Here is a 26,571-nt window from a genome sequence, read left to right as displayed (position 1 = left end):
AATTATTCTTGGCCTATTCTCTACTGATTAGTATCCAGTGTCCTTTTTTATTATTAAATGCTGCAAGCTGTTACAAAACCAATTACTGCATCATAATTTATGTAGAAATTGAAAACATCACTTCAGTTGTAAAGGTTCTCTTTTTTTTAAGTTTTTAATGCTTTGACCACAACCAGTTTCAGGCAATTACATGCCTATCATTGAGTGTGATAATTTTGTGTAGTGACCCCGAGCGCCACAATAGAGAGCAAGGGTGTACCACCAGCGAGCACAGAACATGGAGCTCACCATGCTCTGCACTCGCTGGTGGTATACTGCATCCTATGCTCTCCTGCAGCACAAAATTATCACAGTTGATGATGGGCATGTAATAGCCTAAAACCAATCAGGGTGTAAACTTTGGAAAATTAAAAAACTGTACAACTGAATCGGTACTTTCAATCTCTACTGTAATGCTCAGTTACGAATGTTCCTCCAGCAGGATTGTTTTAATAATTTATGTATTATCATTTGAACAACATATTCTTACCGGTCTTTAGTTTTTACTGGGAAGGGAATTACACAGAGCTGTTGGGTGGCAAAGTGTGGGGCAGGAGGGAGGGGGGAGTGGTGGAGAGAGGGGGAAAGAGAGAGAGAGAGAGAGAGAGAGAGAGAGAGAGAGAGAGAGAGAGAGAGAGAGAAATGGGGCATACATTGGTGGCAGGAGGGGGGCAGTGGCAAATTGAGGGAACAAAAGATGTTATTTGCCCATGGAGTCAAAATATGTGGAGTCTGTCCTGAACATTATTATTCATGAAAAGATGATTACTGAACAAAAATTTTACTAAAAGTTAGACATGGCAAATAAGGCAAGCTGTAGAAATTATATATGATGCAGCATTTACAAGCAATGCTGTTGGGTGTGAGATGAAGTATCTGTTATTTGGTTAGACATTTGCATTTCTTTGTTATGATACTGTGTACAACAAGTCTCTGTGGAGAGGAGCGCAAAGCACCTCAGCATGTTCTGGGGAATACAGAAAATGAAATCTTGTGGGTCATTGCATGTACTTAATTGTGTACTGTTGAATATAATTACAATGTGCAGTCGGTTGTATGATGAACTCTCATTTATTGTATTACTGTGAGAATATATGTAAGCCTCAAAAAAGATGATGGCACCCATGCACAGTTGTAAGGATTGGGAGGGGGAGGGGTGGGGGGAGCCATCAGGGAAAGGAAAATGATTTAAACGTCTTTATTATGTTTGTTCTTAAGAGGGTCAGAACTGGAACTTTTTTATGGCTACTTACAAGCTGCCATTCATCTCCCAAAATATTAAAAATACTCCATACCCCAAGCTTGAGCCGCCCCCCCCCCTTCCCAACATCGTATGAGTGCCCTTGTTCAATAGTTCTCTATTGAACATTGTAGTCACAATTTCAGTTATAAAGCACTGATATTCTGTGCTACCACCAGAAGATAGGCTAAACCACACACAGGCACTGTCTCATCCAGTGGCATCCTTTAGCAAATGTTTAATAGATGAATATTAGAAAACACTTTTCGATTGATTGATATTCAATTTTGTGTGTTTGTGTGTGCGGGTGGGGGGGTGGGGGGGGGGGGGGAGAGGGTGGTTGAGGGGACATTTTGTGTTTGTGTGTATGCACATGAGAGATCTCTGCAAAGAAGCATCAACCAAAACTGCAGGTGTTGTGCTTGACAGTAATGACCTTATGTTAGCTAAATGTCCTAATGACCATATTATATTTAACATAGATGCAAAGTGAAATAACATAATAACCCTGAAACACACTCATGTGGTAAGCTTATCATCAGCATCATCATCATCATCATCATCAGGATTTCATTCCAGAAAACTGGTTAGGAGTTTTGTGAATAATATGCCTACATTGATTTCTGTCCTGTTACTGCTTTTCTCTGCCCACTGCATCCCATGTTACTCCTCTCCTTTTGAGATCTTCATTAACCTGGTCTGCCCTTGTCCTCCCAGGTCACTCACCTGGTACCTCCGTCTCCCAATAATTACATGCAGTTTGAGTCAGATGCGTTTACTTCACTTGATGTTCCCACATCAATCTTGCAGCACTCATTCTTTCCTCCTTGGTCAAAGTCACCTGCAGGTCTGTCCTTACATATTCAGTCCTGACTTTCTCTCTTTTGATTTTTTGTAGAGCTGACCTTTATTTCACATGCTTGTATTTGATGTGTACAATATTTTAAAGATAATAAACCCATACTCCAGAGTAACAGACACATGCTCCACTAGAATACATTACACTGTAATCAACAGAAATGCAATACATAAGTTAAATTATAGTAGTTTAGATTTTGAATATTCTGACCACATTTGTCAGGAGATAGAGTGCACAAATTCAATTACACTGATCAGCCAGCATATTATGGTGCGTATGGTATCACTGAGTGTGCTGTCAGTGTGTAAAGTGGAGAAGGTGCATGATCTATCTGAGTCTGACCGAGGGCATGTTGTGAAGGTCCGGAGGCTCAGCACGAGCATTTCAGAAACTGAACAACTTGTTGGGTGCTTGAGGAGTGCTGTGGTGAGTGTCTACAACACATGGAAAAACCAAGTTGAACGTCGTGAGGTTGGACGGCCACCCCTCATTGCAGATGTCGGACATTGTAGGCTGGACAGACAGGTAAAATGGAACAGGCAGTGAACTGGTGTGGAACTAACATCAGACATAAATGCTAGGCAGAGCACAAGTGTGTCTGAACATACAGTATGCCAAACACTCCTAATGATGGGCTTCGGCATTGACAACCAGTGAATGTGCTAATGTTAATAATACGACATTGGCAACTATGACTGAAATGGGCATGTGACCATTGGCACTGGATGTTGGCGCAGTGACAGAGCATTGCATGGTCTGATGAATCCGAATGTCTTCTTCATCATGCCAATGGGAGGGTGCGAATCTGTCATATTCCAGGGGAATAGCTCATTGACACCTGTACTGCGAGACAGAGACAAGCTACTGGCAGCTTCATTATGCTCTGGGAAACATTCATGTTGACATCCATGGGTCCAGTGGAGCTCATGCAAGGCACCATGACTCTGCTTGCAGACCATGTACACCACTTCATGATGATCATATTTCCTGACTGCATGACATTTTTCAGCAGGATAATTCACCATGTCACAAGGCCAGGAGTGTGATGGAGTGGTTCAAGGATCATGTTTGGGATGTGATTGAAATGTTGCCGGGAAGGCAAACCAAAGACTGCATTTTATTGGCAGGACACTTAGAAAATATAACAGATCTACTAAAGACACTGCCTGCACTACACTTGTCTGTCTTGTTTCAGAGTACTTCTGTGCAGTGTGGGATCCTTACCAGATAGGATTAATGGAGTACATCAACATAGTTTAAAGGGTGGCAGCATGTTTTGTATTATCATGAAGTAGGGGTGAGAGTGTCTCTGACATGATATAGGGTTTTTGGTGGACTTCATTAAAACAAAGTCATTTTTCATTGCGGTGGAATCTTCACACAAATTTCAATCACCAACTGTCTCCTCTGAATGTGAAAATATTTTGTTGCTGCCAACCAGTACAGGGGGAAAAAAAAGTAAATCAGAGCTCACACAGAAAGATATAGGTGTTTGTTTTTTTGCACACTGTTCGGCATTGGAATAATAGAGAATTATTGTGAAGGTAATTCACTGAACCGTCTGGAAGACACTTAAGTACGATTTGCAATGTATCCATGTAGATCTAGATGTAGATGTTGAACGTGGCATCAGAGCGTATTGCCCCCCCCCCCCCCCCCCTTGCCAGAATTTACAGGATTTAAGTGACTTGTATGTGCATATGTAGTGCCAACTCCCTCCGGTGACCTACTAAGGCCTCTTTGCTTTCATCCCATGATGCATTGCTGCTGTTATCCATTCCAAAGGTGAACATACTGGCTATTAGGAAGGTGGTCTTACCAGTGCATATAAAAAATAAAAAAAATTGTTCAGCAGAAAATAACTCTGAATAGATCTAACATTAATGCCTTTAAACACAAAGTAGCGGAGGGGAAATGGGATTCTGTGTATCAGGTGAAAAGGTCTGACAACAAATGGAATGAGTTCTGTTTGATTGATATAAGATGCAACAATTGTAGTATGTAACATATTTTGTAAGTATAATTATTGTTGTATTAGTATTTTTGATGCAAAGCCATTAATGTGATGGCTTCATGTAAAGAAAATATAAATAAATAAATGCCCCTCTTGTGACAGCCATTGAGTGGGTAGATACGTGACTGGTTTGTAATTAATTTTGAGTCTGGAAGGACAGCGGAGGAACTTGTGAAAAGTTAAATATTTGAGGTGATTTGGAAGTGTCTTCACATGGCGTAATTTGGAGAGTAGTGTTCACAAAAATATCGGTATTCACTGATGAATCCGAGTCTGGCAGAATGTTTTAACCTGAAACATACAGTCACCTTATTTTTTGATTTCATATTTGTCACCATTATGAAACATTTTGCATGCCTTCATTTTTCGATTGGCTTCAAAAGAGCAGTGAATAATTGTGATGACATTGCAGTCTTATTCTTTTTACAGCATGTCTTAAACATTAGTTAAAAAGAGTTTTAAGGGAAATAAAAAGTAAGAATAAGAGGTAAACAGAAAAAGTCATTTACAGTATTTATGAAAAGCACATATGATAGATTTTTTCAGTAACTTCTAAAGATAATATAACCAAAATTGTGGTCATCACTGATAACTAACACTTGAGCCATTTGCACCTGTTCTCCATTGCTTTGTTACTCATTGTGGCCTGAATGATGATAGCTGTTGCTACATTTCTTTCCTTAGCTGTTCAGTATCATTTGATATCAAATCAGGTGACAGGGCAGGCCAACTGGTCTTACTAAAAAAATGTGTTCGATGACCAAGGAATATTCCTCTTAGAGTTGACAATAAATGATGAAAACTATGAATGGTGACATTATCCTGTTGAAACGACACAGCACTTTTTGTTATGTTGGTCATTCTGGAAAGGCTGTTGCTGGTTTCCTTTCCCTATCCTTGTTCTATTGAGTTTGTGCTACATCTTCACTTACCTTATTGTCAACTGGACATTCAACCCAAAACTTTCTTCCTTTATTTCTTTTTAACATCCATGTTCATTCCAAGGGGAGAATCTACTGATTCATGGTAACATATTGAAATTAAAATATCTGCTAAAATTCTGCTGCTGTTGGAACAGAGTGTTTGTGAAAGTAATTTCTAGACTTTTCTTATTATTGATGAATTTCAGTATCATGAATATGTAAATATACAGGGCAGAGAGAAATTATGTCACAAAATTTTAACTCTGGATAGCTGATGCCAGTAGGAACCAAAATTACTAATGTTGTGTAGGTCGACAATGCACCATTTTTAACCTACGGAAACTTGGAGCCAAGAGTTCCAATTGGCCATGGGATTGCTCTGTTGCTGTTTGTCAATTGATGGGCAGTGCTATGGTTGTTGGTTCACACATTCAAATGTCCATCACCCTGTCACTGCCCCAATGTGATACGCACACGTGTTGAATAGGTCTTGCTGTTTGTCCCTACTTCATGTCAGAGACATTCACACGTAAGCTTTGCTTCAGAGCACACATACGTCACCTGTGATTTGGTCATACAGTAAGCTTGGCATCACAGTATTTGTTTGAAGAACAATGGGATGTGGTTTTTGTTTATGGACTAGCGACAGTAACGCGCATGAAGCTTGACAGTTGTATGAGGAATGGTACCCAAGAAGACGCCACCCACACCTGCAAACATTTACAGCAATACACCGGCAACTTGGCAAAGCAGGCTCATTATGGGATATCAGGGTGATGCTGGAAGACCTCGAACATGACAGGATGCTGCATTTGAAGAGATTGTTCTCAAGCACTTCGAGGAAGCATGTACGACAAGTACTTGAGTAGTTGGACATGACATGGGGGTCACTCATCAGTTAGTCTGGGAGGTTTTGAACAATGATGACCAGCATCCTTCTAGTTTCCACCCTGTCCAAGACCTAAGTTCTGTGGCTGACTATGAACGCAGGCTAGGTTTTTGCCGGTGGTTTCTGTGATGTGTTGCATGAGATCCCAACATCCCCACCATTGTGTAGTTTACTGATGAGTGCACCTTCCATCAGGATGGCCTTTACAACACTCGAAACGTTCATTACTGGGCAAGGGGAAATCCTCACATCACGTATGTCCATGGACATGAGGAACGATTTATGCTCAACATTTGGGCAGACATTGTGAGTGAACATCTGATTGGGCTGGTCCATCTACCTCCTTGACTTATTGGGGCAAATTACCATCACTTTTTGCAAGAAACTCTACCCGACCTTATGGAAGATGTTCCCCTGGACATACGGCTATGCATGTGGTGGCAGCATGATGGGCTACCCGCACATAACAGTCAAGCTGTGCACAGATATTTAGATGAACTCTTTGACAGCTGGGTAATTGGCAGAGTGCTCATAGGATATGGCCCCAGCAATCACCAGACCTCACACCACCGGACTTTTTCCTGTGCTGATTCTTCAAGGTTCTAGTTCACCCACCCGGACATGAACCACCCAGAAACGAAAAGGAATTAATGGATTGCATTCAACATGCTGCCAATCACATTGGGGAAATGTCAGGAATCTTTGAAAGAGTTTGGCAAAACACCATTCGATGTTATCAAGCTTGTGTCACATCAGAGGGTTGCCAGTTCGAGCACCTGCTGTAAGTAAACAATGTCCTAGCTACAAAAAAGGCCCTTTTCAGGTCTGACACAATTTGTAAAAGACTTTCTGTATGTGAACTAACAACTGTTGATTGGTTTGTTCCCAGTATGTCATATCATCAAACTACAGTGGATGAGTCAGGACCCCATCAGATTTGCCCCCAGCCCCCCTCCAAGAGGGGAAGGCTGGTGCACTACCACCGAGCATGTGGACCACCTTCAATACATCATGATCTCTGGCAGGCAAAGCATCCAGCAACAGGGCAACCCTCTGTCCAATTGGAGCACCTGGCATCAAGTTTCAGTAGCTTAAAAATTATGCTTTGTCGACCCACACAACATTAGTAATTTTGGTTCCTATTGGCATCAGCTATCCAGGAATAAAATTTTATGACACAATTTTTCTCCACTCTGTATATTAACATAATTTATTTTGTACTTAGATCTTTGATGTTAAACTTCCTGGCAGATTAAAACTGTGTGCCCGACTGAGACTTGAACTCGGGACCTTTGCCTTTCGCGGGCAAGTGCTCTACCAACTGAGCTACCGAAGCACGACTCACGCCCGGTACTCACAGCTTTACTTCTGCCAGTACCTCGTCTCCTACCTTCCAAACTTTTACAGAAGCTCTCCTGCGAACCTTGCAGAACTAGCACTCCTGAAAGAAAGGATATTGCGGAGACATGGCTTAGCCACAGCACTTGCCTGCGAAAGGCAAAGGTCCCGAGTTCGAGTCTCGGTCGGGCACACATTTTTAATCTGCCAGGAAGTTTCATATCAGCGCACACTCCGCTGCAGAGTGAAAATTTCATTCTGGAAACATCCCCCAGGCTGTGGCTAAGCCATGTCTCCGCAATATCCTTTCTTTCAGGAGTGCTAGTTCTGCAAGGTTCGCAGGAGAGCTTCTGTAAAGTTTGGAAGGTAGGAGACGAGGTACTGGCAGAAGTAAAGCTGTGAGTACCGGGCGTGAGTTGTGCTTCGGTAGCTCAGTTGGTAGAGCACTTGCCCGCGAAAGGCAAAGGTCCCGAGTTCGAGTCTCGTTCGGGCACACAGTTTTAATCTGCCAGGAAGTTTCATATCAGCGCACACTCCGCTGCAGAGTGAAAATCTCATTCTTTGATGTTGTTTGTTGTCATGGTCTTCAGTCCAAAGACTGGTTTGATGCAGCTCTCCGTCCTACTCTATCCTGCACAAGCCTCTTCATCTCCAAGTAACTACTGCAACCTACATCCTTCTGAATCTGCCTATTGTATTCATCTCTTGGTCTCCCTCTATGATTTTTACCCCCCACACTTCCCTCCAGTGATCCCCTGATGCCTCAGAATGTGTCCTACCAACCAACCCCTTCTCTTCTCCCCAATTCTCTTCAGTACATCCTCATTAGCTACATGATCTGACCATCTAATCTTCAACATTCTTCTGCAGCTTCACATCTCAAAACCTTCTATTATCTTCTTGTCTAAACTGTGTATCATCCATGTTTCACTTCCATACATGGCTATACTCAATACAAATGCTTTCAGAAATGTTTTCCTGACACTTAAATCTGTATTTGATGTTAACAAATTTCTCTTCTTCTTAAACACTTTTCTTGCCATTGCCAGTCTACATTTTATATCCTCCCTACTTTTCCCATCATCAGTTGTTTTACTTCCCAAATAGCAAAACTGCTTTACTACTTCAAGTGTCTCATTTCCTAATCTAATTCCCTCAGCATCACCTGATTTAATTCGGCTACATTCCATTATCCTCATTTTGATATTTTTTGTGTTCACCTTACATCCTCCTTTCAAGACACTATCCAATCTGTTCAACTGCTCTTCCAAGTCCTTTGCTGTCCCTGACAGAGTCATTGGTGTACTCAAAGTTTTTATTTCTTCTCCCTGGACTTTAATTCCTAGTCCAAATTTTTCTTTTGTTTCCTTTACTGCTTGCTCAATATGCAGAGTAAATAAGATTGGGGATAGGCGACCGACTCTTACATCTGTCATCTGGTTCCCATGTGAACTGTAAATATGCCTTTCGCTCCCTGTAGTTTACCCTAGCCACCTTTAGAATTTGAAAGAGAGTATTCCAATCAACATTGTCAAAAACTTTCTCCAACTCTACAAATGCTATAAACATAGATTCGCCTTTCCTTAACCTATCTTCTATGAGACGTCTTAGTGTCAGTATTGCTTTGCATGTTTCCATATTTCTCCGTAATCCAAACTGATGTTCCTAAGGCTGGCTTCTACAAGTTTTTCCAGTCTTCTGTAAAGGATTTATGTTAGTATTTTGCAACTGTGACTTATCAAACTGATAGTTCTGTAATTTTCATACCTGTCTATACACCTGATCTTTGATGCCACTTCTTTATGGCAAGTTCAGTGATTTGAGAAGTTTATATTATGAGACATTTCACATTTCAGGCTGCAAGCTGTGTAATTTTTGGACAATATCTTGCTTTAATTTTTATTTTAAATGTGTTAATGTATGATTTCATTTCATTTTCATTCAGTGCAGAATAATTTTGATAATTAACATGAACTTTTTTTTCAGACCATATTCATGCGCAATTTGCTGCAATATGCTGAGGGTAGTGAAGAAAGTGTTTGGAATGGTATAAAATGGGCAGCATTCCTTACATTGGCTGAATTCTTTAGAATCTTACTCTTTTCTTGGCACTGGGCTGTTTCATACAGGTAACTGTTTCAGCTTTAAAAGAAGATCTCTCTTTCTTTTTGTCATTTGGATAATGTTTGTGACATTATATGAATGCTTTTAAATGCAGTTGCAATGGGTGTTTAAGAGCAATCCAGGATAATTCCAGTGGTACTACACATGTGAATTTATGGCTGTGGTTTAATTCTGTGCTATAATTCATCATCATCATCATCATCATCATCATCATCATATAGCGGTCACAGATCCTGAAGATTAAGCATTGCCTCAAGAAATTACCTTTATCTCCTTTGGTGTTGTGTTGTCTCCTTCCGGTCTCTTAAGCACTCATTTGGGTTAATTAGCTCATCCTGCCACTGCATTCTGGTGTACAAAAGTGTGATTATCTGCTGTGGTTTTGCATCCATCGCAGGTTTGTCAACTGAGCTGTCAAATTTCTTGCCACACAGCTAGTCTCCTGAATCTACTTGATTCTCACAGTGTTTGTAAGCAGTTAGTCATCCAACTTACTTATATTTCTTTGCATGCCCATTGTCTCCTCCCTCCTCAGTCTTTTATATATGTAAAAATCCTTCTTCTCACCCTTGTTTCAAATATGTAGAGATTTTTTCCTTCCACCTTTCTGTCAATGTTTTTAATCTTTAGAATACCACTGCAAAAATTATTATTTAGTGAATCTCAGTATCTGTTCTGTACATCAAGCCTTTGAGTCTCAGAGGATTATGTTGACTCAAAAACAGTCTGTCACCTATTTGCATCATCTCTTCTACATTGAATAGTAATTCACTGAGTGTTGTCCACATTAAGTATATTAGATTACAAATATTACTAACAGATAGACAGCAAAGATTTGCATTTTTTTAATTTATTTGACAATATTATGAAGGGGATAGATTGCTATTCACCACATAATGAGGTACTGAGTTCACAGACAGGCACAACAGAAAGACTGCTAGATAAGTTAGCTTTCAGCCGTAAGGCCTCTTTCCGAATTAGACAATGTGCACACAAATGCACTCTCTCTCTCTCTCTCTCTCTCTCTCTCTCTCTCTCTCTCTCTCTCTCTCTCTCTCACACACACACACACACACACGGCTACTGTCAGTAGTTACTGAGTCAAGACTGCAAGCAACAGTGATTGATGGAAAAAGCAGTCTGGTTGTTGGGGTTAAGGAAAAGGCTGGGCCAGGGAGGGAGAGGGATGGCAGGGTAAGGGTGGAAGATGGTAAAGTGCTGCTTGTGGGAGCAGGTAGGGCAGCTAGTTGCAGTCTGGAGGAAAGGGGAGGGGGTGGAGGGGGACAGAAATGGCGATAAATAAAAAGACTGTGGGTGCATTGGTGGAATAGACAGCATTGTAGTGATGGAGTGGAAACTGGGAAGGGGAGAGGGGGGTGAAGAACAGTGACTAATGGAGGCTGAGGACTGGAGGGTTACGATGGGAACATAGGATGCATTGCAAGGAGATTTCCCACTGGGCAGTTCAGAAAAGCTGGTGTTGGTGTGAAAGATCCAGATGGCACAGGTTGTGAAGCAGTCATTGATGTGAAGAATGTTGTAATTGACAACATGCTCGGCAATTGGGCAGTCCAGCTGTTTCTTGGCCACAGTATGTTCGTGGCCATTCACGTGGAGAAACTGCTTTTTGGTTGCGTTCCCACATAGAATGCAGTGCAGTGACTGCAGCTTAGGTTGTAGATAATATGAATGGTTTCACAGGTAGCCCTGCTTTGATGGGATAGATAATGCTTATGACTGGACTGGAATCAGTGGTGTGGTGGAAGGATGTATGGGACAGGTCTTACATCTAGGTGTATTACAAGGATATGAGGCAGGGTTTAGGAGCAGGGGTTGAGTAGGGATGAATGAGATATTGTGTAAGTTTGGTGGGTGGTGGAATACCGATGTGGGAGGGGTGGGAAGGATAGTGGGTAGGACATTCCTCAATTCAGGGCACAAAAAGAGGCAGTCCCAAGGGAATGCTCCTCTGTGGCTGGAATGTGGGACTTGAGGAAGTGATGGGTGACTGGAGGGATATGGCAGAGGAGATCTGTTTCTGTTCAAGATTGGGAGGGTAATTATTGTCTGTTAATACTTCAGTGAAACCTTTACATATTCCGAGAGAGAATGCACATCGCTACAGGTGCAATGGCCACTGGAGGCTAGGCTGTGTGGGAGGGGCTTCTTGGAATGGATTGGTTGGCAGCTGTCAAAGTTGAGGTATTGCTGGTGATTGGTAAGTTTGGTATGGGCAGTTACTGATGTGGCCATCTTTGAGGTGGAGGTCAACATTGAGGATGGTGGCTTGTTGAGGAGGACCAGATGAAGTGAACGGGGAAGCATGTGTTGAGGTTCTGGAGGAATATAGACTGTGTGTCCTCACCCTTGATCCAGATCATGAAGAAGTGATCAGTGAATCTGAACAGGTGAGGGATTTGGTATTCTGGGTGGTTAGGGAGGATTCTTCTAGATGGCCCATAAATAGTTGGCATAGGATGGTTCCATGCTATCACCATAGGGTAGTGCCATGCTGGTGCCTATTTCTGTACCTTTGATTTGTTCAAAAGAAGAAGTAATTGTGGGTGAGGATATAGTTGATCATGGTGACCAGGAAGGAGTTTGTACATTTTGAATCCATCTGGAGTTGGGAAAGGTAGTGTCTGATAGTGGCAGTGCAGCAGGGCACCATGTGGTAAAGGAACAGGAACTGTGGAAAGTCAGTTGAGGAAATGGTTGGTGTCTTTTGTATAGGAGGGTATGTTTCAGGTAATATGCTGAAGGTGTTGGTCTGCGAGAGCAGAGATTTTCTCAGTGGAAGCACAGTAACCAGACACAGACTCTGGGGAGAGGCTCTGGGATGGGCCTAAGAATTTGAGAAGAGACTGGAGATCCTGCTGGCTTTCTGGAATGGGGTCGCTGTGGCAGGGTTTGTAATTGTACTAATCTGACAGTTTGTGGAGTCCTTCTGCCAGGTAATCCTTTTGGTTCAAAACCACAGTGGTGGAGCCTTTGTCAGCAGGTGGATTATAAGGTCGGGACAAGTTTATAGCTAGTAGACTGCAGTTCTCTCTGTGGATGTAAGGTCAACTTGCATGTTAAAGGATTTGGGGAATGATGGTAAGGCAATATTCAAGGGTAAGAAATTCTGGAAAGTTAACAGGAGGTGATTTGAGAGAAGTGGGGATGGATCAGGTTTGGATGGAGGAGTGATCTGAGACAGGTGAGGTTCAGTGTTGGGCTTTGGTTGAATCTGATTGGTGGCAAAATAGTGTTCCATGGTAGGGGCTGGGAGAAGGTGTGAAGGTCAGTCCAGCATTATTGAATTTGGGAATGAGGCAAAAGGTAAGGCACTTGGAAATTGCTTGAATGTGTATGTGTATGTTGTCTAAATCAGAAAAAGGCCCCTTGGCTGAAAGCTTAGTTGTCTTGCGGTCTTTTTGTTGTGCCTGTCTGTGACTCATGTGACTCAACATTTCCATTATATGCTGACTAGCAATCTATCCTTTTCATAATTTTTGTTATTATTCCAGCCTGGCTTTTCCATTGGTTTATTTATGCGAATGTTTGAAACAATTTTCCACTCCTGGTTTGCTGTTAACTTATTACTGTGATATTGTGTGAATGAGGCTTAGTGGCATTTTTCACAGATTGTAAGAGTTAATAGTTCTCAGTTGTACAGACAGTATACTGTAATTAAATTAAACTTACCCTTATTGCAAATGAAAATAGCTGATGTTGTCATCTGTCATATGATAAACTGGCTGCTTTTGCGGTTAAAGGAGGCAAACCTATCCTGGATCAAGTCTGCCTTGCATATTAACAACATGGGCTCTTGAGCCAGATGGCTCCCACAGAGGGAGTGGTAGTATCAGGGAGGGCATCCAGCCACCAACTGTCACTAACATTGCCAAAACCCAATAAGAAAGCAGACTTTGTGGGGAAATGGGAACAGGCAAAAAAGAAGAAGAAGAAGAAGAAGAAGAAGAAAATCAGATCATCTGTCTTGCAATATTCACAAAACTACATGATTTTTTGCTCCAGTGACATTTGATGTACCAAACTAATTTGATAGACAAGTCATGTCTTCAAATACATACAGGACGATTGTATCTGTATAATCAGACAATATTCTCTAACATCAAATGGATAAGTTGGCAGGTTGCTGCCCAAAAAACATTGTGGCTGATGCTCCGTAAACTTTCCTGGCATCATAATTGGTTGTATTCATGTCAGGTCTCCAGCTGTAACATATCTTCATCTGGACACAATATTTCGGCGGTCCACCTGGCCACCATCTTTAGGTGAGTAGACCGTCTCACTAAGTCTCTGGGACTGAAATGAAACGTGCTGTGGTGGCTCCTTTATACATGACTGTGGGTCCATAGTACATGCGTGAACATAACTGCCCTCTAGCGCAAGGCACAACAGTGCACCGATGGTGAAAGAACATGGAAATGATAAATCGATATCAAACACTATTGACAGTTTTTGATGACTGAAACAAGAACCATTGTTTCTTAATGTCCGAAAGAACAGGGTTTCAACTTTTAATTAAAGGATACCTCTTATATCTGTTTATAATATTGTCAGATAGCCAGATTTCAATGGCTTCTTTTACTACACAGTCCCAATACCACGACACAGGGGAGAGCACTTGTGTCTCATTGTACATTTTATGTCCTTCAGTAAGCCAGTGATCAACCGCTGCGGATTTTTCCTGCTGAAATAAATGCGTGTGACGATGATGCCCCATACAAGGATCCTGGACTGTACGAATCATTTGTCCAATGTAGGCTTTCTCACAATGGCAGGGAATTTTGCAGACCCCGGGCTTTCTGAAACCCAAATCATCCTTCACTGAGCCCAGCAGAGCTCTAGTCTTAGCTGGCGGATGGAATACACTTTTAATATCAAATTTCCTTAAAATTCTTCCTATTTTTGAAGATATGCTCCCCTCAAAACGTACGAATGTCACCAATTTGCATGTATGTTCTGTTGGTTCCCACAAAGGTCCAATCTGTAGAGCATGATGGATCTGATTGTCGGTATAGCCATTCTGCTTGAACACAGATTTTAGATGATCCAGTTCTTGTGTCAAACTATCTGCATCTGAAATGACATAAGCTCTTTTTACCAATGTACATAGGACCCTATTGTGATGGTACGATGGATGAAAACTTGATGCATGAAGATATCGGTCCATATGCAAGGGCTTGTGATGAACACTATGTCCTAATATCCCATCATCCCTCCTGTAGACCAAGACATCTAAAGACAGAAGCTTTCCATCCTTTTTAAACCCCATTGTGAACTTAATATGGGGATGCAGACAATTAAAATGATCTAGGAAACAATCCAGAGCATCCCTCCCATGTGGCCATACCATAAACGTATCGTCAACATATCTCCAGAAACAAGTTGGTTTTAAGAATGCCGTCTTCAGTGCCATGTCCTCAAAATCTTCCATAAACAAAATGATGACTATGGAGGATAAAGACTCCCCATAGCCACTCCATCTGTTTGTTCAAAGTATTTGTCAATTTTTGTTTAATGACAAATACTTTGAACAAACTGACAGAGTGGCTATGGGGAGTGCATTATCCCCCATAGTCACCAGTTTGTTTATGGGTGATTTTGAGGACGTGGCACTGAAGATGGTGTTCTTAGATTAAATTAAGTTTTCATTCCATAGACCCAAAAAATGAGATGATTCTCATGGGTGTGGAAAAGTCAGAAAGTATAACATAAGAACATAAAACATTTGAATATAATACTTACTACCCTGATTATTTGTCAGGAGATCATCAAAATAGGTGAATACAATACAGTAAACTGTAAACTGGAGCCGCTAATATTTAAAGAATTTGAGGGAGAAGTTCGGGTCAGTTACACCAAACAACACTCCCATTTTGCAGTAGTTTGTTTATTCATCTCTTTACACAAGCAAGGCTTAAAAAGAACTAACATGGCGGTTTCACCCAAAGATGATCTTAGATTAGTTCAAAGACAATACTCAGATCGATGCTGGTGTTGACCTCATCGGCGCCACAAATTAATACGCTGTCGGAATGAAACATTGTTATGCCCTATTAATAAATTTATCATACACAAAATACTTAATCTTGACTGTTGTGACCAAATGCTGTCAAAACTGAAATCTAACAGATATTTTTACTTAAGCTGGCCTAAAAGTCCCTGTTAAGATGTTCATGTATAGAGTAGAAGGACTTGCCTATCAAAAAGTTTTTCAAACTCTGTTTAAACCATGCTTTATCTGAAACCAAGTTTTTAATGGTTGCTGGCGATTTATTGAAAATATTTGTTCCTGAATATTGGAATCCTTTTTGGACTAAGGTAAGTGATTTTAGGTCATTATGTAGATTGTTCGTATTCGTAGTATTGATACTATGTATTGAGCTGTTGATTGCAAATACAGACATATTACTTGCAACAAATTTCATTAAGGAATAAATATACTGAGAAGCAGTGATGAGAATACAAAGTTCCTTGAACAGGTTTCTACATGATGTTCTTGAATTTACACCACAAATGATTCTTATTACATGCTTTTGCGTACTAAAAACTTTTGCTCTGTTTGATGAGTTACCCCAGAATATGATTCTGTATGACATACTAGAATGAAAGTAAGCAAATTATTCAAGTTTTTTTATGTTTATATCTCCTACATTTGACATCATTCTCATTGCAAATACAGACTTGTTTAAGCACTTAAGCAATTCTGTGGTGTGCCCTTCCCAACCTCTTCAATCTGCATGTCTACATAAGTTAGACACATGCTGGAAGAAAATCTCTTACAGGTTCTGAACTACGTGTAGTGGGTCATTTTAAAGTTTAATGAGAGTGAATTAGCTTTAAACCATTCATTAATGTCAGTGAAAATTTGATTAGCAGCTATTTCTAAATCTGTACTTGACTTGCTACTTATTGCATGTTTGTATCATCTGCAAACAAAACAAACTTAGCTTCTGGCAGGGTAACAGATGAGAGGTCATTAATGTACACAAGAAAAAGCAATGGACGAAAGATGGAACCTTTGTGAACACAGCGTGTAATTAATTCCCAGTCAGATGAAGACTGCTCCTGCACAGGTATTTCGCAAGGACACCCTTTGTTTCCTGTTAGATAAGAATCAAACCATTTCGCAGTACTGCCGGTGACACCATAATATTCTAATTTATTTCAGAGAATAGTGTGTTTCACACAGTCAAAAGCTTTTGACAGCTCACAGAAAATGTCAGTAGCCTCTAATTTATTATCTAATAAATCAAGTGCATTCTCACTGTAGGCATAAATAGCTTTCTCTATATCACGACCATTAAGAAATCCAAACTGTGACTTGGACGATATATTATTTGCAGTCAGATGCTTAAGGAGATGCTTGAACACAGCCTCTCCAGATATTTTTGAGAAAGCCAGCAAAAGTGAAATTGGCCAATGTTTGGTGGTATATCCGTATCCCTCTTCTTGTAAAGAGGCTTACTTTCAACATGTTTTAGCCAACGTGGAAGTATTCTGCTGATAAGATATTAATTACACAAATAACTTAAGATAGAAGTCAACTCACATGAGGATTCTGATTAACTTTGTTGATATGTTATCATACCCACTAGACTACTTAGATTTTAAGGATTTTATGATGGATGCTACGTCTTTGGGAGATGTGATGTCATTTCCATTTTACTGAAGTTATTTTTAAAGACTGGCCTCAGATACTCCATTGCACTGTTCACTGAACCTGATAACCCCAAGCTGTCAGCAACAGAAATGAAATACTTGTTTAAGAGGTTTGCAGCACTACATGCACTTGAATGAAATTTTCACTCTACAGCAGACTGTGTGCTGATATGAAACTTCCTGGCAGATTAAAATTGTGTGGCGGACCGAGACTCGAACTTCGGACCTTTGCCTTTTGTGGGCAACTGCTCTACCAACTCAGCTACCCAAGCATGACTCACGCCCCGTCCTCACAGCTTTAATTCCACCAGTACCTCGTCTCCTATGTTCCAAACTTCACAGAAGCTCTCCTGTGAACCTTGCAGAACTAGCAGTCCTGGAGGAAAGGATATTGCGGAGACATGGCTTAGGTCCCGAGTTCGAGTCTTGGTCCGCACACAGTTTTAATCTTCCAGGAAGTTTCATATCAGTGCACACTCCACTGTAGAGTGAAAATTTCATTCTAGAAACATCCCCTAGGCTGTGGCTAAGCCATGTTTCTGCAATATCCTTTCTTCCAGGAGTGCTAGTTCTGCAAGGTTCACTGGAGAGCTTCTGTGAAGTTTGGAAGGTAGGGGTCAAGGTACTAGCGGAATTAAAAGCTGTGAGGACGGGGCGTGAGTTGTGCTTGGGTAGCTCAGTTGGTAGAGGAGTTGCCTGTGAAAGGCAAAGGTCCAGAGTTCGAGTCTCGATCGGGCACACAGTTTTAATCTGCCAGGAAGTTTCACTACATGCACTTGTTACCAGTGTCTCATGTATTTTTAGAGCTATCTGTTCCTCTTCCTTTTTAGCCCCACCTGTCTCTGTCTTCACAATATTCCATACAGTTTTTATTTTGTTGCCCAATGTAATCATCTTTTTCTTGAACATACATACATACATTAATACATTTATAGCTGTTCCATAGATCATGAATACGACATTTCATAATGATGTGGAACATCTCACTTTAACATAAGTTTTCTTTAGACAAAATAATTCATTTCTTTCTTTCTTCCTTTTTTACAGATACTACTTCATATCTAAAAATTCATCTATTGAGTTGTCATCCAGAAATTCTTTTAATTTACTTTTAGATTTTGGTTGGCTATCTGTCAGACTTTTAATGCTATTTGGCAAATGGCAAAAGAATTTTGTGGCAGCATAATTCACCCGTTTCTGTGCCAAAGTGAGATTTAATGCAGAATCGTGAAAAATCATCCTTTCTTCTTGTGTTGTAGCTATGCACTTCGCTGTTATTTTTGAATTGAGATGGGTTATTAATAACAAATTTCATAAGTGAATATATGTATTGTGAAGGTACTGTGAATATACTGAATTCCTTAAATAAATGTCTGAAAGGTGGTCTTGGGTGGGCTCCAGCTATTGTTCTGATTCCACACTTTTGTGTGTCAGAAGTATTGTAAACATCTATACAGTTCACGTCTTTGAGCAGAAAATGGCTCTAAGCACTATGGGACTTAACATCTGAGGTCATCAGTCCGCTAGAACTTAGAACTACTTAAACCTAACTAACCTAAGGATATCACATGCAACCATGCCTGAGGCAGGATTCGAACCTGCGACCATAGTGGTCACGCGGTTCCAGACTGAACCACCTAGAACTGCTCGGCCACCACGGCCGGCTGTCTTTGAGCAATTTAATGTCGAATTGCCCCAAAATATTATGCCATATAAAAGCAGTGAATGAAAATAGGTATAGTAGGCTAATTTACTGATATGTTAATCACCAAAATTTGCAATAACCCTAACCGTTTCAGCAGATCATTGATGTGTTTCTTCCAATTCAATTTCTCATCAATGCACACACCCAGAAGCTTGGAATATTCTGCCTTAGTAACAGACTTCTGTTCATAGACTATATTTATCAATGGTGTTATGCCATTTACTGTACAGAACTGTAAATACTGTGTTTTCTGAAATTCAGTGAGAGTCCATTTGCAGAGAAACACCTAATAATTTTCTGAGAGACATTATTTACAATTTCCTCAGCTGCTACGATTACTGGATTACGTGCTTCAATATTTTGCAGTATTCTTCGTAATGCATTACAATGCTAACATCAGAGCTGTTCCTAGATAATAGGTTCAGTTTCCTTTTTGTCCCACATGATATCTTTATTCCTAGTATAATCCATGGTTTGTTCTTTGACTTCTGTGTGATTTGAGTTACCTTTAGGGGAAAACAATTTTCAGAAGTATAGGTAACTTTAATTAAAATAATGTTTTGTGTTTTCAGTTTGAGTCAGAAGTATTGTAAACATCTAATACAGTTCATGTCTTTGAGCAATTTCCTGAATTTCTCAATTTTTGACTTATTACCCTCTTGTACTCAGATTTAATAGATTTTTTATCCTGACAAGTTTTAACATTTAATACAACATGCTGCATGTCATGATCAGGTAGCCTATTTACTATTGGTTGTGTGATATGACTTTTTTCCCTAGATTTGTTTAAAAAGGTATTATCAATAGCAGTATCAGAACATTTACATATCCTAGTTGCAAAGTCCACAGTAGAAACTAAACCGAATGATAGTGTGACTGGCTGGGTAACAGAAGAAATATTGAATCCTAATCCTATACCACATTATTTACATTCATTCCGGAAACATGCATTCACCATAGCGAAACTGCAATCCCACATACTTTTCCTCCGGTCCTGCTTAACCTTTGGAATTACCCCTAAAGGGCTTACCTTAAAAGTTCCCATCTCTGGGTGCAATTCCTCCTTCCACCAGTCTCTCCTGGACTTCCAGAACCTTCAATCCTTAGCCCTTACCCAACTTGTCCTGAATCTCTACACTACTTCATGTAACCACCACTCCCAACAGCTCCTATCTCTCTTCAAAGTCCTCCAACTCTCAAACCCTTGCTTGGAGAACACACTCAGGAACATCATCCTAGAAGCCAGCTGCAAACTTGAGTTCCGTGCCACACACCACCTGAAAAAACTATCCACAGTGCTAGTGCAACACCTAAGAAGTGGGGTCCCTCTCCCTATCCCTCACAAACACCAACCACAACAGAACCTTCAACAAACCCCCCTCATAGCCAACAAACCTAGCCTAGCCACGCTACTCAATCTCCCCATCCCAGCACATACCCCACACAGACCAAATCTCAACTATAACCACAGTCAAATGCCACATATCACCAGTCCCAATCCAGTCCTAAACCTTTCATCCAGATCCCTCTCTCCTCCAGAGACATCTGTTCTATCAAAAGGCTTAACCTTTAGCCCCACACCTAAATTCAACCCCACTGCCCTGGTTAAAGATCTCCTCTCATTCACCCGCAACCTCAACTGGAAATATCACTTCACTACCCAAACACAGCCCCCAAATACTAGACCCAGTGTTGAACCCTGTCTAGAACAGTTCCGACCGCCTTCTCAAAGAGATCCTTCTCCCCTCCCCCAAAACCATCCCTTGCAGACATTTAAGGAATTCCTCACATCCATTGTTGCCTCCCAGTCCTTCTGGAAGAACATCCCGACAACCCCCAACATCACCCCAGCTGAATCCCGTGCCATTAAGGAGCTGAAAATAGACCACTCTATTGTCATCCTCCCGGTGGATAAAGGCTCCACAACTGTCTTACTTGACCGTGTGGAGTATGTGGCAGAAGGACTGCATCAACTCTCTGACACCTCAACCTACAAAGCTGTTACCCAGGATCCCATTCCCTCCATCCAGACTGAGCTGCAGAAAATCCTAAAAATCCAAGGTCCCTCACAAGTTCTCACAACGGCTTCCATAGACTTACTCACTCCACCTGAGCCACGTACCCCTACCTTCTACCTATTACCCAAAATCCACAAAGAGAACCATCCTGGCCGTCCCAATGTAGCAGGCTTCAAAGCCCCAACCGAACGTATCTCAGCTCTGGTAGACCAGCACCTTCAACCTATCACCCGCAGACTCCCATCCTACATCAAAGACACAAACCACTTCCTAGAACGCCTCAAATCCATTCCCACTCCTCTCCCACCTGAAACCTTTCTTGTCACCATAGATGCTACATCCCTTTACACAAACATCCCACATACCCATGGTCTCTCTGCCCTTGAGCACTACCTCTCCCAACGCCCACCCGAAGATCTTCCAAAAACCTCGTTCCTTATCACCCTTGCCAACTTCATCCTCACCCATAATTACTTCACTTTTGAAGGCCAGACCTACAAACAAATCAGGGGAACGGCCATGGGAACCAGGATGGCTCCATCCTATGCCAACCTCTTCATGGGCCGCATGGAGGAGGCTCTCCTGAAGACCCAACAGCTGCTTCCCCTGGCCTGGTATAGGTTTATAGATGACATCTTTATGGTCTGGACTCGGTGAAGAAACACTCCTTAATTTCCTCCATAACCTCAACTCCTTTTCTAATCTGAATTTCACCTGGTCCTTCTCCAAAACCCAAGCCACCTTCCCGGATGTTGACCTTCATCTTGTTGAAGCTCACATCCCCACCTCTGTCCATATCAGACCCACAAACAAACAACAATACCTTCACTTTGATAGCTGCCATCCATTCCACATCAAACGCTCCCTTCCCTACAGCCTGGGTATTCGTGGCAAACGTATCCGCTCCAGTGATGAATCCCTCAACAATTACACCAATAACCTGACCAGTGCTTTCCTCTCCCGTAACTATCCTGCAGACCTTGTCCACAAACAGATCTCCCAAGCAATACATTCCTCCCCGTCCAACAACAATGTTCCTACCCCCAGACCACACAAAAGCATCCCCCTTGTCACCCAATATTATCCTGGCCTTGAAAACATCAACAAATTACTCTGCCAGGGATATGACTTTCTCAAGTCAACCCCTGAAATGAGATCATCCCTTGACAAAATTCTCCCCACACCACCCAGAGTTGCCTTTCGTCGCCCCCCTAACCTCTGTAACATCCTTGTTAAACCCTATAATATTCCCAGACTACCTTCTCTACCCAGCGGTTCCTACCCCTGTAACCGACCCCGCTGCAAAACCTGCCCCATGCATCCCCCCACAACCACTTACTCCAGCCCTGCTACTGGTAAAACATACACAATTCAAGGCAGGGCCACGTGTGAAACTACACATGTCATTTATCAACTGACGTGCCTGCACTGCACAGCCTTTTACATCGGTATGACAACTAAACTGGCTGAGCGCATGAACGGACACAGACGAACTGTCCGCCTAGGAGATGCCCAATACCCAGTAGCGGAGCATGCCCTCCAGCATAATTTTAGGGACCTAGGAACCTGCTACACCGTATGTGCCATTTGGCTTCTCCCACCCAACACCAGTCCCTCTGAACTGCGGAGATGGGAACTTGCACTCCAACACATCCTTTCATCCCGCCATCCCCCTGGACTGAACCTACGTTAAACAACCTCACTCCCATTTACTCTTCAGTCTTCTCCTCTTTCCCTTTCCTCTTTAGCCATTCATGCATCTTTTCATCCTACATAGTTGTATTTATCTTTATACTATATACCTCTTCACTTCTGTATGCATCCTCTTTGGTTTGAAGCTGGCACAGTACTTACAGTAGAATATCTTTGGCTTCCCTCTGACAACCATGCTACCCTCCCTATTTTCCTTTCCCTGTTGCTTCATAACCTGGGTTCTGAGTAACTGAATCTACTTTCCCTTCTTCCCTTTCTTTCCCCTCTCTCCTCCCAGATGAAGGAACATTTGTTCCGAGAGCTAGGAACGTAAATTTTTGGTTCTGTTTTTTGTGTATCTATCGGCTGTACTGAGCTGAGGTAAGTACTGGCCAGCCCCTCTATCTCTTTGTTAGTATTTGTTTCACATCTTTATATGAGATTTTCCATTAATAATTTTGAAATAATGAATTTAATTGCTGAAAGGAGAAAATATAAAAATGCAGTAAATGAAGCAGTCAAAAAGGAATACAAACGTCTCAAAAATGAGATCGATAGGAAGTGCAAAATAGGTAAGCAGGGATGGCTAGAAGACAAATGTAAGGATGTAGAGGCTTATCTCACTAGGGGTAAGATAGACACTGCCTACAGGAAAATTAAAGACAACTTTGGAGATAAGAGAACCACTTGTATGAATATCAAGAGCTCAGATGGAAACCCAGTTCTAAGCAAAGAAGGGAAAGCAGAAACGTGGAAGGAGTAAATAGAGGGTTTATACAAGGGCGATGTACTTGAGGACAATATTATGGAAATGGAAGAGGATGTAGATGAAGATGAAATGGGAGATATGATACTGCATGAGGAGTTTGACAGAGCACTGAAAGACCTGAGTCGAAACAAGGCCCCCGGAGTAGACAACATTCCATTGGAACTACTGACAGCCTTGGGAGAGCCAGTCCTGACAAAACTCTACCATCTGGTGAGCAAGATGTATGAAACAGGCGAAATACCCTCAGACTTCAAGAAGAATATAATAATTCCAATCCCAAAGAAAGCAGGTGTTGACAGATGTGAAAATTACCGAACAATCAGTTTAATAAGTCACAGCTGCAAAATACTATCACGAATACTTTACAGATGAATGGAAAAACTGGTAGAAGCTGACCTCGGGGAAGATAAGTTTGGATTCCGTAGAAATGTTGGAACACGTGAGGCAATACTGACTCTACGACTTATCTTAGAAGCTAGATTAAGGAAGGGCAAACCTACGTTTCTAGCATTTGTAGACTTAGAGAAAGCTTTTGACAATGTTGACTGGAATACTCTCTTTCAAATTATGAAGGTGGCAGAGGTAAAATACAGGGGGCGAAAGGCTATTTACAATTTGTACAGAAACCAGATGGCAGTTATAAGAGTCGAGGGGCATGAAAGGGAGGCAGTGGTTGGGAAGGGAGTGAGACAGCGTTGCAGTCTTTCCACGATGTTATTCAATCTGTATATTGAGCAAGCAGTGAAGGAAACAAAAGAAAAATTCGGAGTAGGTATTAGAATCCATGGAAAAGAAATAAAAACTATGAGGTTCGCCGATGACATTGTAATTATGTCAGAGACAGCAAAGGACTTGGAAGAGCAATTGAACAGAATGGACAGTGTCTTGAAAGGAGGATATAAGATGAACATCAACAAAAGCAAATCGAGGATAATGGAATGTAGTCGAATGAAGTTGGGTGATGCTGAGGGAATTAGATTAGGAAATGAGACACTTAAAGTAGTAAAGGAGTTTTGCTATTTGGGGAACAAAATAACTGATGATGGTCTAAGTAGAGAGGATATAAAATGTAGACTGGCAGTGGCAAGGAAAGCATTTCTGAAGAAGAGAAATTTGTTAACATTGAGTATGGATTTAAGTGAAAGGAAGTTGTTTATGAAGGTATTTGTATGTAGTGTAGCCGGGTGTATGGAAGTGAAACGTGGACGATAAATAGTTTGGACAAGAAAGCTTTCGAAATGTGGTGCTACAGAAGAATGCTGAAGATTAGATGGGTAGATCACATAACTAATGAGGAAGTGTTGAATAGGATTGGGGAGAAGAGGAGTTTGTGGCACAAGATGACTAGAAGAAGGGATCGATTGGTAGGACATGTTCTGAGGCATCAAGGGATCACCAATTTAGTATTGGAGGGCAGCGTGGGGGGTAAAAATCATAGAGGGAGACCAAGAGATGAATACACTAAGCAGATTCAAAAGGATGTAGGTTGCAGTAGGTACTGGGAGATGAAGAAGCGTGCACAGGATAGAGTAGCATGGAAGAGCTGCACCAAACCAGTCTCAGGACTGAAGACCACAACAACAACAGTGTGAATGACTGCAATAATTGTTCACTGACAGAGCTTTTCAATAAATCCAAAACCAACTTGTTTCTGGAGATATGCCGACAATGCGTATCTGGTATGTCCACATGGGAGGGATGCTCTGGATTGTTTCCTAGATCTTTTTAATTGTCTGCATCCCAATATTAAGTTTACAATGGAATTGGAAAGGATGGAAAGCTTCCATCTTTGTGTTTATCTGTAAGCCCATGCATACAGACTGATATATTCGTGCATCAAGTTGCCATCCATCATACCAATGCAGTGGAGTCCTAAGTACATTGGTTAAAAGAGCTTATGCCACCTCAGATGCAGATAGTTGACAGAAGAACTGGATTATCTAAAATCAGTGTTCAAGCAGAATGGCTATACTGACAATCAGATCTGTCGTGCTGTACAGATTGGACCTTTGTGGGAACCAACAGAAGATACTAGCAAATCAGTGGCATTCCTACCTTTAAAAGTGTATTATGTCAGCCAGCTAATACAAGAGCTCTGCTGGGCTCAGTGGAGGATGATTTGCTTTTGAGAAAGCCCAGGGTCTGCAAGATTCCCTGCCATTGCGGGAAAACCTATATTGGACAAACGATTCGTACGGTCCAGGATCATTGCATGGAGCATCATTGCAACACGTGTTTATTTCAGCCGGACAAATCTGCAGTGGCGGAACATTGTCTCACTGAAGAACATAAAATGTTGTATGATGAGACACAATTGGTTACCCCTGTGTCTTGGTAATGGGACTGTGTAGTAAAAGAAGCCATTGAAATCTGGCTATCTGACAATATTATAAATAGAGATAAGTGGTATCCTTTAAGTAAGAGTTGAAACCTTGTTCTGTTTGACATTAGGAAACAACGGTCCTTATTTTGGTCATCAAAAGCTGTCAGTAGTGTTTGATATCGATTTATCATTTCCATGTTCTTTCACCACCGATGCACTGTTGTGCCTTGCGCGAGAGGGCAATTATGTTCGTGCATGTGCGGAGGACCCATGTTTGTGTATAAAGGAGCTGCTGTGGCATGTTTGATTTCAGTTCCGGCGAGTTAGGGCGATGGCCTACACACCTGAAGATGGCGGTGAGTTGGGCCACTGAAATATTGTGTCCAGATGTTGATATGTTCCAGCTGGAGATCTGACGTGAATACAAATGCTGTGGCTAATTGATTTGCTAAATGAGAGGTGAGTTGGCAGGAAGAACACCACAATTACATTTCTCAAAGGCTACATTTTTTCTGCTTTCTTGCTTTTTATTTTCTGATTTTTATTCAGATTGAAAAATATTTTACCAATGTAACTCAGCCAAAACTGATAATGCTGCTAAGTTGTGGAAGCATAAAAGACAGAGATTAAAAACTATGTGTTACTTCAGTTAAAATTTTTGAGAAAATGGAATTATGTACCATACAAAAAATCACTGTAACATTACTTGCAATCTATGGGAGATGATAGCCATGTGCAAGTAAGCCTGATCTCTTGGCTACATTTTTACAAAGCTGATCAAGAAGTAGAAAGTCTTATTACCACATATAGCAATGTCACACCTACTGCCGTGTGTTCTCTAAGCTTGGGGTTTTCTCTCCAAAGTTTCGACACCTGTCCAAAGAAGTTGAAAAAATGGGACAACAAAAGGCACTCCCTGTAGCCAAATTCCAGTACTCTATTTTGAGTAATATAGTGTAAA

General features: G+C 41.3%; 1 protein-coding gene across 7 annotated transcripts in view; it reads left to right on the top strand.

Annotated features, from left to right (window-relative positions):
• The window catches only part of LOC126186509 (ATP-binding cassette sub-family C member 5-like), a 532,505-nt gene that overhangs the window by 88,814 nt on the left and 417,120 nt on the right, over positions 1 to 26,571 (top strand). For all 7 annotated transcript variants that reach the window (XM_049928217.1, XM_049928221.1, XM_049928220.1 and 4 more), the window contains exon 6: positions 9,289 to 9,431. In XM_049928217.1, the coding sequence (XP_049784174.1) occupies positions 9,289 to 9,431 (143 nt within the window). The remainder of the gene's footprint in view (positions 1 to 9,288; positions 9,432 to 26,571) is intronic.

Source organism: Schistocerca cancellata, chromosome 1 (genome assembly GCF_023864275.1).
Source record: "Schistocerca cancellata isolate TAMUIC-IGC-003103 chromosome 1, iqSchCanc2.1, whole genome shotgun sequence".
NCBI lineage: Eukaryota > Metazoa > Arthropoda > Insecta > Orthoptera > Acrididae > Schistocerca > Schistocerca cancellata.
The sequence above is the reverse complement of the archived record's forward strand: the minus strand, read 5'-3'. Positions and strand labels throughout refer to the sequence as shown.